This window comes from Grammomys surdaster, unplaced genomic scaffold, assembly GCF_004785775.1.
Source record: "Grammomys surdaster isolate TR1022 unplaced genomic scaffold, NIH_TR_1.0 134, whole genome shotgun sequence".
NCBI lineage: Eukaryota > Metazoa > Chordata > Mammalia > Rodentia > Muridae > Grammomys > Grammomys surdaster.
This window is the reverse complement of record NW_021604592.1, coordinates 8,679,972-8,693,009: the sequence shown is the minus strand read 5'-3', so window position 1 is coordinate 8,693,009 and position 13,038 is coordinate 8,679,972. Positions and strand designations below refer to the sequence as shown.

Here is a 13,038-nt window from a genome sequence, read left to right as displayed (position 1 = left end):
CATCTTTCTGACCTTCATATTTTAGTTTGCTGGGATGGTTCGAATGAAAAATGGCCCCATAGGCTTCTGTATATGAGCACTTGGTCCACCATTGATGATTGGGGAGGTAATGGGGCTTTCAGGATGTAGACCATTGCTGAAAGAAGCATGTCACTGGGGGCAGGCTTTAAGAGCTCATAGCCTCACCCATGTCCACTCCTGTCTGCTTTCTATTTGAGGCTGGGTGTGTGATGCTGATAGGAGACTCACTCTCGGTATCCTTAGTAACAGTGAACCTGGTCTATTCAGAAGAGTTTCATTCTCTTCTGTTCTAACTTAAAAGAAGCCTAATCTAAGAAGCAGCCTAACCTGGCTGGCTGCAGGTCTACATAGAAGACCTCACTGCAGAGGCCCAACGCAGTAGTGGCTCAGGCATACCCCAGGACCCAAGGCAGGGTGCAGTTGCTTCTGTATTGTCCCACAGTGGCTGTTTAAAATGCTCCCACCGGGGCTCGCCACTCATCCTCTTCCTGTTTCCTGGGGCTGATTCCCAGCTCTCTGGATAGCGACACTCAGATGAGCATCTTTCACAAAGGGCCAGGCGAGGTGCAGAGGAGTCTGAAGCCAAAGGCAGAGGTGGGGGTGAGGTATGGCAGCATCTCCAAAGAATATAGGTTAGTGTCTTCCAGGCCACAGAAACCAATACTGACCCCAAAGCCCCCAGCCTTGCTATCCAGGTTGCTGACCTCAATCTCTTATTCCCTGAAGAATACAATCAGCTTTGGGCTCATGAAAGGTTTAGGTGAGAACTAAGAGATCTCTAATCCTGGACTTTGTCTTTGGGAGGCTTAGGATAGTTCAGAGTCTCAACTGTATCTTTAAAGGAGGGTGCTGTGGGGAGGGGTGATAGAAGAATAGTCCATAAGAGGGACCGGAGGTGGTGAGGGCATCCCAAGCGCAAGATGTCAGGAGAGGACGAGTTTTACCTGTTTCAGAATATCTCCTCGGTGGGGCCCTGGGATGGGCCTCAGTACCACATTGCTCCTGTCTGGGCCTTCCACCTCCAGGCAGCCTTCATGGGATTTGTCTTCTTTGCAGGGACCCCACTCAATACCACGGTGCTGGTGGCCACACTGCATTACAAAAAGTTGCGGCAGCCCCTCAACTACATTCTGGTCAATGTATCCCTCGGGGGCTTCCTCTTCTGCATCTTCTCTGTCTTCACAGTCTTCATCGCCAGCTGTCACGGATACTTCCTCTTTGGTCGCCATGTTTGTGCTCTGGAGGCCTTCTTGGGCTCTGTCGCAGGTACTGCAGGCAACCGGGGCTGGAGAGAGGGCCCTTAGTCACCCTGAGCAGTTTGACCTCTAACAGTGAATTTATGTGAGCATTAAATTCCACTCCAACTCTCTTGACTTGCTCAGTTACATGTATATTCCAGTCTAGGCTCAGGGAGTCTGTCTACTCCATTCTTCTCACGTTTGCTGCAGGTCTAGTGACAGGATGGTCATTGGCTTTCCTGGCTTTTGAGCGCTACATTGTCATCTGTAAGCCCTTTGGCAATTTCCGCTTCACCTCCAAGCACGCACTGATGGTGGTCCTGATGACCTGGATCATTGGTATCGGGGTGTCCATCCCACCCTTCTTTGGCTGGAGCAGGTGAGAGTGTAGGACAGTGCTCTGGTGTGGGACGAGAGATCGGGTGCAACCTTTTATTCTTTGACCTGAGGCGGTAGAGTGGGGGGGGGGTGAGGGACAGCTGTAGACATGGATGTTTACTCTGCAGTTGTAGTCTCTTCTGGCATTCTTCCAACTGGAGAAGGCAATCCAGACGCTAACCCCACTCTTCCAGTTCTCAGGGAGAGCCTAGAATGAATGCTTACTCCTTTTCAGGTTCATCCCTGAGGGCCTGCAGTGTTCCTGTGGCCCAGACTGGTACACCGTGGGCACCAAGTATCGAAGCGAGTATTATACCTGGTTCCTGTTCATCTTCTGTTTCATCATTCCTCTCTCCCTCATCTGCTTCTCCTACTCCCAGTTGCTGAGGACTCTCAGAGCTGTGAGTGGTTTTTGAAAGGGGCAGGCAGGAGTAACTCAGGAGGCTCCAGGAGAGACAGTGGATATATCCAGAGATATCTCCGCCTCTGGACACATGTCTAGAATATCCATAGGAGTGTCTGTCAGGAGGTAGCACGAGTGGGGGAGGGGGAATGAAAATGATAGAGCACTTACCTAGCAGGTGTGAAGTACTGGGTTCCATCCCCTGCACAAGAGGCAGTGGGCGAAGGAGTAAAAGACCAGAGAGAGGAGGGGGTGAGGATAGGATTTTTTTTTTTAGTGTCAGAGCTGAGGACCCTCCCTTCATGATGCCTCCCTCAAGGGAAAGCCAAACTCAGCCAGGAGAGAGAGGGATTTGACCCTTGTGCTCAATTCCAGGTGGCAGCGCAGCAGCAAGAGTCGGCTACGACACAAAAGGCTGAACGGGAGGTAAGCCATATGGTGGTGGTGATGGTCGGATCCTTCTGTCTCTGCTATGTGCCCTACGCTGCCCTGGCCATGTACATGGTCAACAACCGTAACCACGGGCTGGACTTACGGCTTGTCACCGTCCCTGCCTTCTTTTCCAAGAGCTCATGTGTCTACAACCCCGTCATCTACTGCTTCATGAATAAGCAGGTAAAGCTGTCTATGGACATTCCCATGAGGTTCTGGTCCATCAGACCCTGGTTCTTCCCTTATTGATGACTTTGTGACTTAGCACCCTGGCCTCTAGACAGGGCTTATAGATGAGGAAAGCCACAGAATAGTCCAAGCAAGCCAGGATGCTCTAGGTAGGCACGTGAACAGAGTATGGTTCCTAAAACACTGGAACAAGGGGAGGCTAGAACTTGAACCAGAAAAATCAAATTCTTTGAAAGAGTGGGAAGGGATGGGTACTGGCCCCACACATTTCATTTAGCAGTGCTGGAGATGGAACACGTTAGGCAAATACCCTTATCACTGAGCTATACATCATTCCTATTCTGTCTTGGTGAAAAATAACATCAACAGTAACAGATATCTAGGTTTTTTGTTTGTTTGTTTTAAGATGGGGTCAAACTGTGTAGCCCTAGCTGTCCTGGAACTCCTATGGAAACCAGGCTATCCTTGAACTCAGGAGATCATCCTGCCTCTTTCCCCAAGTGCTGGAGTTAAAAGATGTGCACCACCATTTAAGTCCAGCCTTCTGCAAATTCTTAATCCAGCCTTTTTAAAGTCTAGCCTGAAGGAACGAGTAGTTAAAGATGGAGTTTAGGCAGTCTTCAGGATAAGGATGACATGCACTTCTCTTTCCAGTTCCGGGCTTGCATCCTGGAGATGGTGTGCAGGAAGCCCATGGCAGATGAATCTGACATGTCTGGCTCTCAGAGAACTGAAGTTTCTACAGTTTCTTCTAGCAAAGTTGGCCCTCACTAAGGACCCTCAGTTGGCCTGCTGGCAGCAAACACAATGCCACATTTAAGTATCTGCATCTCCATTAGAATCCTAACTATTGACAAAGTAGGGAAAAGATGGGAGTGGGGACACTCTGGGAGTCAGCTTCATTTTCCTGTTACTCTCTGCTTGTCAGCAGGGCCACAGGGGCCATTTCAACAGTCACAGTTCATTTCACCTCTGGAGAACTGTGTGAGAAGGGCTAGGTTTTTGGTGCATAGGTAATACTTTCCTTTTTGGTCATTTTTTTCCCTTCCTGCTGGGGATCTGAGCTGATATATCCTGTGTTAGAATAAGCTCAGCATGGGGCAGTGTCAAGAGAAGGCAGCAGACACCAAGCACCTGCAGTGAACTGAGGAGCTTCCTCAGGCAGCCTCTCCCAGTTGCTGCAGTCTGGGCTATGGCTGCCATGGCCAGACGGCCCCACCTCACCTCACTCATCTGACACAGTTATTCTAGGTGTTCTCCCCTCCATTTGGCTAAATGTATCCATTTAAAGATGTGCGTTGATTAAAGTTAGTGTCTTAATCTCTTGATGTCCTCAAAATGAATTTGCATGTCTCAGTGGCATTTATAAATCAACTCCAAGTGCTAAAAACATTTTACCTTACACTCTCCTCACACCTGCTACTCCTGGGAAATGAGCTCCTTGAGACGAAGACCAGAAGTGTGTGCTGAGTCACACACAGGGAATGCTGGGTGTTGATACCAGGCACTGGAAAGCAGGAGGGCCGTAAGCTGGGAGAAGGAACCAGAAACCTCAGGAATAGAAAAGGACTAAGTGTGAGGAAGAAACGGAAGTAATGAAGATCATACAGATCTGTGTATTTATCTTAGAAACCTGAGGGTTAAAGACTTGGAATACAATAATTCCTAAGAGGCCCATCAATAAGAGACCAAAAGATGGGTAAATGGAGTTGGAAAAATCCCTTTTCTGACATTTTATAACAGAACTCTAAGCTACAATTCCATTTCTTTCTTTTTAATGATTTGTTTTTATTTCATGTGCACCACTATTTTGCCTGCATGTGTGACTGTGTGAGAGTGTTGGATCCCCTGAACCTGGAGTTACAGATAGTTGTGAGCTGCTATGTGGGTGCTGGAAATTTAACCCAGGTCCTGCCAAAGAGCAAAAACAGTGCTCTTAACTGCTGAGCCAGCCCTGTCTTGGTTTCTTGGGACAGGGTCTCTCTATGTAGCCTTGGCTGACCTGGAATATAATCACATTTTCAAGAAAATGAAAGACACATAGACCCTTGATGAATGTAAACAGTTTTATTCAGAAACAGATAGGTACCTGTTTGCATTACAGAATATAAAACTTGGTTTACACTCTATAAAAAAAGAACCAATACTCAAATTCAAGAGAGCTTAGCATTCACAGGGCATTCTCTATAGACATGAGACCACTGCTCACTGCCTCAGACTTGATTTAAACCAGAAACCCAAACCCAAACCCAAACCCCAACACTATGTGGGGCTCATAGACATGAGAGCATAGTTCTTGCTGCTGAGCACCCATGTCCAGAATATGCCATCCTAGCAGATTCAGCTTGCTGGGTAAGTGTGCCTTTCACAGCAGCATTAGGCTCTGTGCACCTAATGAGCTGTAATGCCCTTCTGCCACACAGTGTATGACATACCCTTTCTAAGCCAGGGTTGGTGGCATTAATTATCTCTGGTCTCCTTAACAATAGAGAGTTGAGGATCTGGAAGGCAGTGATGTTCATTACTCCTATACTGGGGTTAAAACCTAAGAGTGTATCTGCTATCAAGAGCTTGATGCAATGGCTAAGGTAAAGTTATACCACAACTGGGCTTTTTACCACACCAAGCAGCCCACCTCAACAGGATTGTGGAAGACCAAAGGGTAGGTCTAGGTTCAGATATGACCATCACCCAGCACCACCTGAATGTATTATTCAGAGATATAGGAAGTAATAAAGATTATACAGATGTATATTTATCTTAGAAACCTGAGGGTTAAAGACTTGGAATACAATAATTCTTAAGAGGCCCATCAATAAGAGACCAAAAGATGGGTAAATGGAGTTGGCAACATGATTTTTTTTTCTTAATAAGGATGGCAACCTGATGATCCATGACCTTCCTACCTACCCCACCTTTTGTGTCAGAGAGAAGGAGATGATGAAATGGGTGTGATGGGTTAACGACGGCAAGGGTGAGCAGTGGTCCTCAAACCACAGAGCCCCCTCTGCACATGCGTCTATCCTTGAGGCACAGCTCAAGCTCTAGGTAATCAGAGGCCGGGTAGAAGAGTGGTTTGCATTCTGAGGTATGAGGATCCCTGGTCAAATCAGCAGCATGAGGTTTCAGAAACCAGCCCACAAGGTAAGAAGACTGCAGTCAAGCTCTAACTAATACTGCTACTTTCCTGTCCACAAGACAAAAAGTGGGAAAATCCCCTGTATCAGGAGGTTCAATGCTTTCATGTAAGGTGCCCAAATTGTTTGTCTTAGTCCAGTTCCCATTCAGTGAGCATTTTTCCTGTTAAAGGCACTTTCACAATGTCATGACTGGAAAAGAATCAACTGTTGTTAACTGCAGTAAAACCAAGGTTAATTCTTAGAAAGGGGCTGGATGGGGCCTTACAGTAATTTCAAATAAGAGTATGATGCATGCCCTGCATACACTTTGTTCCTTTCGTTTTCCAGCTGTTCCTAGTTGGAAACAGCTCTATGAAGAGCTAGAAATAGCCCCGTGAAGACATCATACACACTACTTGGTTGATTTTTCAAGACACTGGCCCTAATTCTTCCTACCACAGCTGTGCTTGACAAAATTAGCAAACAGCTAGTCCTAAAGGGGAAAAAGAATGAAGTCAGTTGAGTCAAGCTGTCTTACAGCACAGGACTCTGTCCTTGCCCAGACAATGGCAGGCTGGACCTGTGACAACAGCTAGCTACTCATGAAATGAGACTTTTCAACAGGCAAGATAAAGCATTCCCTCTCTAAACATAGATCATGACGTACATGGTTTTCCTTTTCTCTCCTGAACATTTCTTATTGATCTCAGGCTTTAAAAAAAAATTAGTTAAGTGAGAATTATTTAAAAAAAAATGTGGTAAGGGGTTGAGAAAGTGTAATGGCTAAAGTTTGTCTACAAGTATGGGTTGAGGATCTCAGTCCTTCATATTATACTCCCAACTAGAGAACAATACAAAAATAAACACACCATGTTATACATTATACAAAGTGTAAACCTACAGACACAAGTGTACTAATCAGAGTTGCTCCTCAGAAGCACGGGTTCCCTCCAGCCCCTCAGAGGGAGGAGGAATGGGGACGGGTGATTTCACTATCTCAATATGCCTTTTCACGTCTTAAAAAGTTTGTAATAACAGTCTCAGTAGCGCAAACAATTGTATGTGAAACCAGAGCTGTAAAAATAAATTACTTTTGAAGAAATGTAGGCTCCTCTGTCTGCAGCTTAGAACTCATCATGTCGGACTAAGGCCTCCCCGAAATCTGTGGCCTGGCTGCCCACAAATAAGTCATACTTGTCCACAATCTCCTCCTTGGTGAGCTTGCCATCCTGAAACCAGAGTCATCAGTGAATTGAGGCTGCATTTGTCATTCCAAATTCAGAAAGGCTGATATAAAATAATTTGAGACTATAATAACTTAAGGTTCTAGTTCCCTCTACATGGAACATGTTATCCCCTATCCCTTCTACACACACACACACACACACACACACACACACACACAATCTTTTTTCATCAATAAAGTCATTAGTGAGCTGGGGATATGGTTCTGTGTAAAGTGTTTGCCTTGCAGGACTGAGGTCCTGGATTTGACCCTTGAGCTTGGAAAGCCAGACAGAATTGTTCAAAGCCAGCTTGGGCTACAGAGGGAGATTCTATCTCAAAGGAAAAAAGTGTCAAAAGTGAAACGACAGGCCAAATATACTCAACAACTTCAGGAGAGAGCTTCAGGTTTGCTCTCTTTGGAGGCAACTATGGAGTAGCTGCTTGGTATGGGTGGGACATGGTCACTAACATTGGGCTGATACTTCAGGGAACATATATCAAGGTCTAACAGGAACAGTGAATTCTACAGGGCCAACCCTTATTTCACCTTCACTATAACACGTTGAGCGACACCCAAAGAAGGCTTGATCACTCATGTCAATCAGCACCAAGACTCCTCAAAGAGGACAATTCAAGGCCTGACAGCTGCTCAAGTGATGCTGAGCAAGAACTTAAGACTCATCCACCTTAAAAAGGTTCTATGGGACAGCACCTGAAGCTTAAAGAACGTTCAAAACAATAAAGACTCTGGTCTTTAATGCACGGCCCTCTGAAAAGGTGGCAGGGGTTAGTGAAAATCTGATTACCTAAGAACCTCACCCAATTTTCAATTTTAATAGGGTCCAGAGAAAAGCCAGCTTGTAACCCCATAAAGGGCTTAAATTTTAAGAATCTATTTGATGCTGGGAGTGATGGCAGACACCTTCAACCTCAGCATTGGAGAGACACATGCAAGTGTGTCTGTGAGTGGATGCTAGGCTGGTCTACATTGTAGTTTCAGGCCAGCCAGCAAGGGCTTTTTTTATATTGAGAGTCTCAGTCAGTCTCTCTTGTTCTAAAAAAATTATATACATGTGAGTGTATTTATTTGATTTAAGATGGCAGGAAAGAATGAGCCTGTAGTAGGTAAAAGAACACAGGAATAACAGGCATTTTTTAAAAAAAGAAAATCTCCTGGGAATTCAACAGTTAGAGGTGATACATGCTGGGTCAGGTTTTTTTATACCAATGCTCTTTGGGGAAGTCCAGGTTTCTCCAACACTACGAGCACAGAGCAAGAGACTTCCAAAATGAGACCAGACAGTTAGTGCTATCCATAGATTTCTGGTCATTAAATTTAGGTCCTTGCAGACTTACAGTAATTAAGACCCTAGAAATACTCTGTATTTTGATGAAATCTGTTTAAGGTAACCCCCTAGAAAAAGACTTTGGACACTGCTAGAGCTTGGGCCTAGAACAACTTACCTTGTTTTGGTCCGACTCATAGACTAGATGCCTGGCTTCTGCCTCTGCATGGTCATAGTCTGAAGGGAGGATCCAGTCTTTGGTCTCTTCCTTGTCCATCTTCCCATCCCGGTTCTTATCTCGAAACTCGACAAACTGTTCCCGCTCTGTCTTCACCCATTCTGGCTCATCAGCATTTCCATCATGGCTGTACATGTCACCTGTGTGCACAGACAGACAGACAGACAGACACAAACAAGAGTCAGTCTTGTTCCAAAGGCTGCCTCTGCTCATCTGGCTTAGTCCTTCTTGGCATCCAGTAGCAGTCACAGTTTTCTTAGGCCAGAGAGACTTTAGAACAAAAGGTATGTTTCCTGCTTTCAACAAGAGTTGTTACTGTTCATCTTTCAACAAGAGTGTTTCCAGCTGCTGACTGAGTGACAGGAAAGCAGAGTCAGTCTGTCTGTCTGTCTGTCTGTCTGTCTGTCTCTACACACACACACACACACACACACACACACACACACACACACACACTTACTTTCTAAAACACAGAGATAAGGTGGTGAGGCTGAGCATGGTGGTGCATGTTTGTTGAGCCCAGGGTGTTGAGAGGCTGAGGCAGGGGGTTCAAAGCTAGCTTGGGCTAAATGAGAACTTGTCTCAAAATAAGAGGTAATTAAGTTGACAAGTACCAAGTAAGAGTTCCTTTCTTACTGCATTGCATCTTACCCCAAGTGGCTAACTATATTGGACTGCTGGTTTAAGGAGGTAAAATTCTAAATTCTCAAGGAAACTACCTACTAACCAACACCTACATAAGTGTACAATGCCAGTGGCCTTCAATCGGGACAAGCAAAGAACACCCCCAAGAATACACTGAGAAGGGACAATGACCAAAGAATCAAACCCCTGACTCTCAACTCCACACAGGGCTTTCTCTTACACCGTGGCATGGCTCTTAAGGCTGCTCCTCCATGTCTCCTCTTAGGATCTCCTCCTCCCTCACCTGTCATAGTGTGGGAAGCTCTAGAGGTGACTGACAACACTGGTGTTGGTCATTAAAAAGCAGACAGCCAGGAAAACTGTTAGCAAATACTCTCACATGTCAAGAGGCTTCTAATTTTTTGTATGTAAAAAAATCAAAAACAGAGTCTAAATTTTAGAATCACAAATTTTGACATATAACTCTAAAGAAGCTGAGAGAACAAAGCATGGCTGCCACATATCTCCACAGGCAGGGCTTCTGTAGTTTCTCTTCTTTTAATTGTGTGTGTGTGTATGCGTGTGTGTGTGTGTGTGTGTGTGTGTGTGTGTGTGTGTGTTTGCAGGTGCCTACAGAGTTCAGAAGGCAAAGTCTGATCCCTGGAGTTAGAGTTCTGGTGGAAGTGCAGTACTGAGTGATCTGAAGTGGGTGCTGGGAACAGATTCTGGATCCTCTGTAAGAGCAGCTTTAACTCTGAGCCAGAGTCACACTGTCATTTACACACACTGTCATTTACAAATAGAAAGTTGTCTGGAAAAAATTAACATAAATTTTTGTTTTTTTGATCGTAACATGTGTATAGTAAGTGCTATTTTGTTCTGTTGGTTTTGAGGCAGATTTTTAGTCTAGATAGGCCTCAAACTGGAGATGTTCCTCCTGCCTAAGCCTTCTAAGGGCTGTGACTGAAGGCAGGTGTCACCTGTCAAGCTACTCAGCTCTGTATTAACAATTTAAGAGTAATTTAATCTGTAAGACATTTAAAACACTAAGCTTACTCTGGAAACAATATTTTAATTTAAATACACAATTCACTTGCAAGTAATTATATCAGGACAATTAAGGCTTCCAAGATAAAGCTAATCAAGAAAAAATACAAACATGTTTGTGAAAAATAAAAATAAATACAATCCAAATAGTAGAGAATAGATTATATTTTTATTTTCTCAAGACAACACCATTTCCTGTCCATTTTGTGACTGGTAAATGGATGTTCATCCCTACAGAAACAACAATCAACTATAATCAAGGAATGGTTAAATGTTGCCAACCAAATATTGGCATCTGAAATTATCTAGGGCTGGAATAGAGCTGAGTGGCAGAGCCTGCCTAACATGCCAAAGCCCTGGGTTTGACCACCAGTACCTAACACAGGCAAATGCATCAACCAGAATACACGTGTTTCTAGTTTAATAAAGGAAACATATGTGTACTTGCCTCTATGCACGCAGATTATAACTCAGGGCACTGTTTTCCCTTTAACAACTAATGGATGCACAAGTAACAGTTAGCTGGATGTGATGACGCACATCTTTAATCACATGGCAGGAGGCAGAGGCAGTGGAGCTCTCAGTTTGAGGCTAGCCTGGACTACATAGTGAGTGTCAGGACAGCCAGAGCTACATAGTGACACCCTGCCTCAAAAACCAGCCATTAACCCTCACAGAATAACTCACGGAGTGCTCACGTAGTCAGGCATCAAGAGCAGCATCCTATTTACCACTTTTGTTCTCATTATGAACAATTTCAAACACATACAGACGCAGAAAACAAAGGCCACAGACCCACCACTTAGCCACCGACTCAACAGCTGCTGACTCAGCATCACGTGCATGTTTGACACCCCTCCCCAGTGAATTATTTTAGGGCAAATACTAGGTATCACATGTCCCCATGTCCTTTTGAATATAGCTTTACAAATGCAGGACATTTCTTACACAACCACGATGCCATTGCCACAGTTTACAGAGCCAATCCTGTGCAGCATCTAATAGCCATTCTATGTTTAAACTTCTGAATTACTTTTTAAGAGCTGGTGTATTTCAACCTCACAAAATCCTCCTGCCTCAGCTTAAGTGTTGAGATAACAGGCAAGGGCCACCACACCCACTTTATAATTTTTTTGATTTAATAATTTACTTTATGTATATGAGTACACTGTCACTGTCTTCAGACACACCAGAAGAGGACATCAGATCCCATTACAGATAGATGGTTGTGAGCCACCATGTGGTCACTGGGAATTGAACTCAGGACCTCTGGAAGAGCAGTCAGAGCCCTTAACCGCTGAGCCATCTCTCTAGCCCCACATTATTAATTATTTTTAGAAGTCTAGTTAAATATTTTAGAGGACAACTTTAAAATATGTAAGTGAATGGTGTTTGGTGAGATTTTTTTCAGGTCTGGGATGGTAGTGCTATCTCAATGTCTCAAAGAATAAAAACAAAAACAGAAGCTAAACTATATAAGTACATTTTAAAGGTATATGAGTAAAGATAGCAAAAAGTATTTTAGCTTATTCTAAAAGTATTCAATGTATCAGATGAGACTAAGGAATTAGTTTTTTAGTTTAGACTATTTTTTTTTTAAAGATTTATTTATTTATTATATATGAATACACTGTAGCTGTCTTCAGACACACCAGAAGAGGGCGTCAGATCTCATTACAGATGGTTGTGAGCCACCATGTGGTTGCTGGGATTTGAACTCAGGACCTCTGGAAGTGCAGTTAACCACTTAGCTCTTAACCACTGAGCCATCTCTCCAGCCCAGTTTAGACTATTTTTTTAAAAAGTTAAGAAATGGGGCTGGTGAGATGGCTCAGTGGTTAAGAGTACTGACTGCTCTTCCAGAGGTCATGAGTTCAAATCCCAGCAACCACATGGTGGCTCACAACCATCTGCAATGATATCTGATGCCCTCTTGTGGGGTGTCTGAAGACAGCTACAGTGTACTTATATAAATAAATAAATAGTTTAAAAAAAAAAAAAAAGTTAAGAAATATAAACCCACCATGGAGATACATAATGCAATGCTTACAGATGAAATGGGAAGATGTCTAGGGTCTGGGACAAACAAGAAAGGGAGTAAAGTGGGGCTGGACCTTTTCTTCACCACTTCTTTCCTAACAGGGCAGAAACTAGTGCATGTGTACAAACTGGAAGACACTGTTGGGGAGAAAACATGGGTCTATAAACCCAGAGCCTGCTGCACAAGCTAGCAATAGTTACTGACTTGCCAAAGAAGACAACACACACTCTTGATTGTTTTGCAGCTTCAAAATGTAATTAATTCCTCTGCCCCGAACCTAGAGGATGCAGAAGAAAACCTGTATCTGCTTATTTGGCCCCAGTGCTTGGCAAGTAATGTTACTTAACTATGATAAGCCTGAATTTCTCTGCTTTAGAAGTTTTAAATGTAGAACTCACTTTTTACCTTAGCCACAAAATGCCAAAGCCAAGAATAAAAAGATAAAGTACTTAATAGTAGAAAATGTGGTAAGCACATAAGACCCAGTGAAGAGGCTCCGTCACTGCACGCAGCTCTCCCCGTCCGTCCGCTTCTCCAGCAGGGACAGTGAGAGGATCTGGGAGTGATACTGCTCAGCACTCACGACGAAAACAGACATAAGCAGAAGACTCCCTTTCAGGCTTAATAGTTAATACCCGACAGGATGATCAGAGATGGAAAAACAAAAGCAGAAAGTTCATGAGAAAAGTTACTGTACCAATCTAGAGTGCAACAGAACCAAGAATCCAGAAGTAAACCTATGTATCTATAGCCACAAGATTTTCAATAAAGAAAGGATAATCTCTTCAGCAAACG

General features: G+C 44.0%; 2 protein-coding genes across 3 annotated transcripts in view; one reads left to right on the top strand and one right to left on the bottom strand.

The window, feature by feature from the left end:
- The first annotated feature begins 849 nt into the window (after positions 1 to 849).
- Opn1sw (opsin 1, short wave sensitive) lies at positions 850 to 4,711 on the top strand. Its single transcript, XM_028762598.1, has 5 exons — positions 850 to 1,287; positions 1,470 to 1,638; positions 1,873 to 2,038; positions 2,416 to 2,655; positions 3,316 to 4,711. The coding sequence occupies exons 1-5, from the start codon at positions 942 to 944 to the stop codon at positions 3,433 to 3,435; spliced, it is 1,041 nt and encodes a 346-aa protein (XP_028618431.1). The 5' UTR covers positions 850 to 941; the 3' UTR covers positions 3,436 to 4,711.
- Calu (calumenin) overlaps positions 4,709 to 13,038 on the bottom strand; it is a 28,070-nt gene continuing 19,740 nt past the window's right edge. For both annotated transcript variants that reach the window (XM_028762600.1, XM_028762601.1), the window contains exons 6-7: positions 8,472 to 8,671; positions 4,709 to 7,009 (exon numbers count right to left, since the gene is read on the bottom strand). In XM_028762600.1, the coding sequence (XP_028618433.1) occupies positions 6,905 to 7,009; positions 8,472 to 8,671 (305 nt within the window). In that variant the 3' untranslated portion in view covers positions 4,709 to 6,904. The remainder of the gene's footprint in view (positions 7,010 to 8,471; positions 8,672 to 13,038) is intronic.

Coding starts and splice junctions, on each gene's coding strand:
- Opn1sw (XM_028762598.1), top strand. CDS start 942: ATGTCAGGAGAGGACGAGTTTTACCTGTTTCAGAATATCTCCTCGGTG. Junction 1,639..1,872: donor CCCTTCTTTGGCTGGAGCAG/GTGAGAGTGTAG, acceptor ACTCCTTTTCAG/GTTCATCCCTGAGGGCCTGC. Junction 2,656..3,315: donor ACTGCTTCATGAATAAGCAG/GTAAAGCTGTCT, acceptor TTCTCTTTCCAG/TTCCGGGCTTGCATCCTGGA.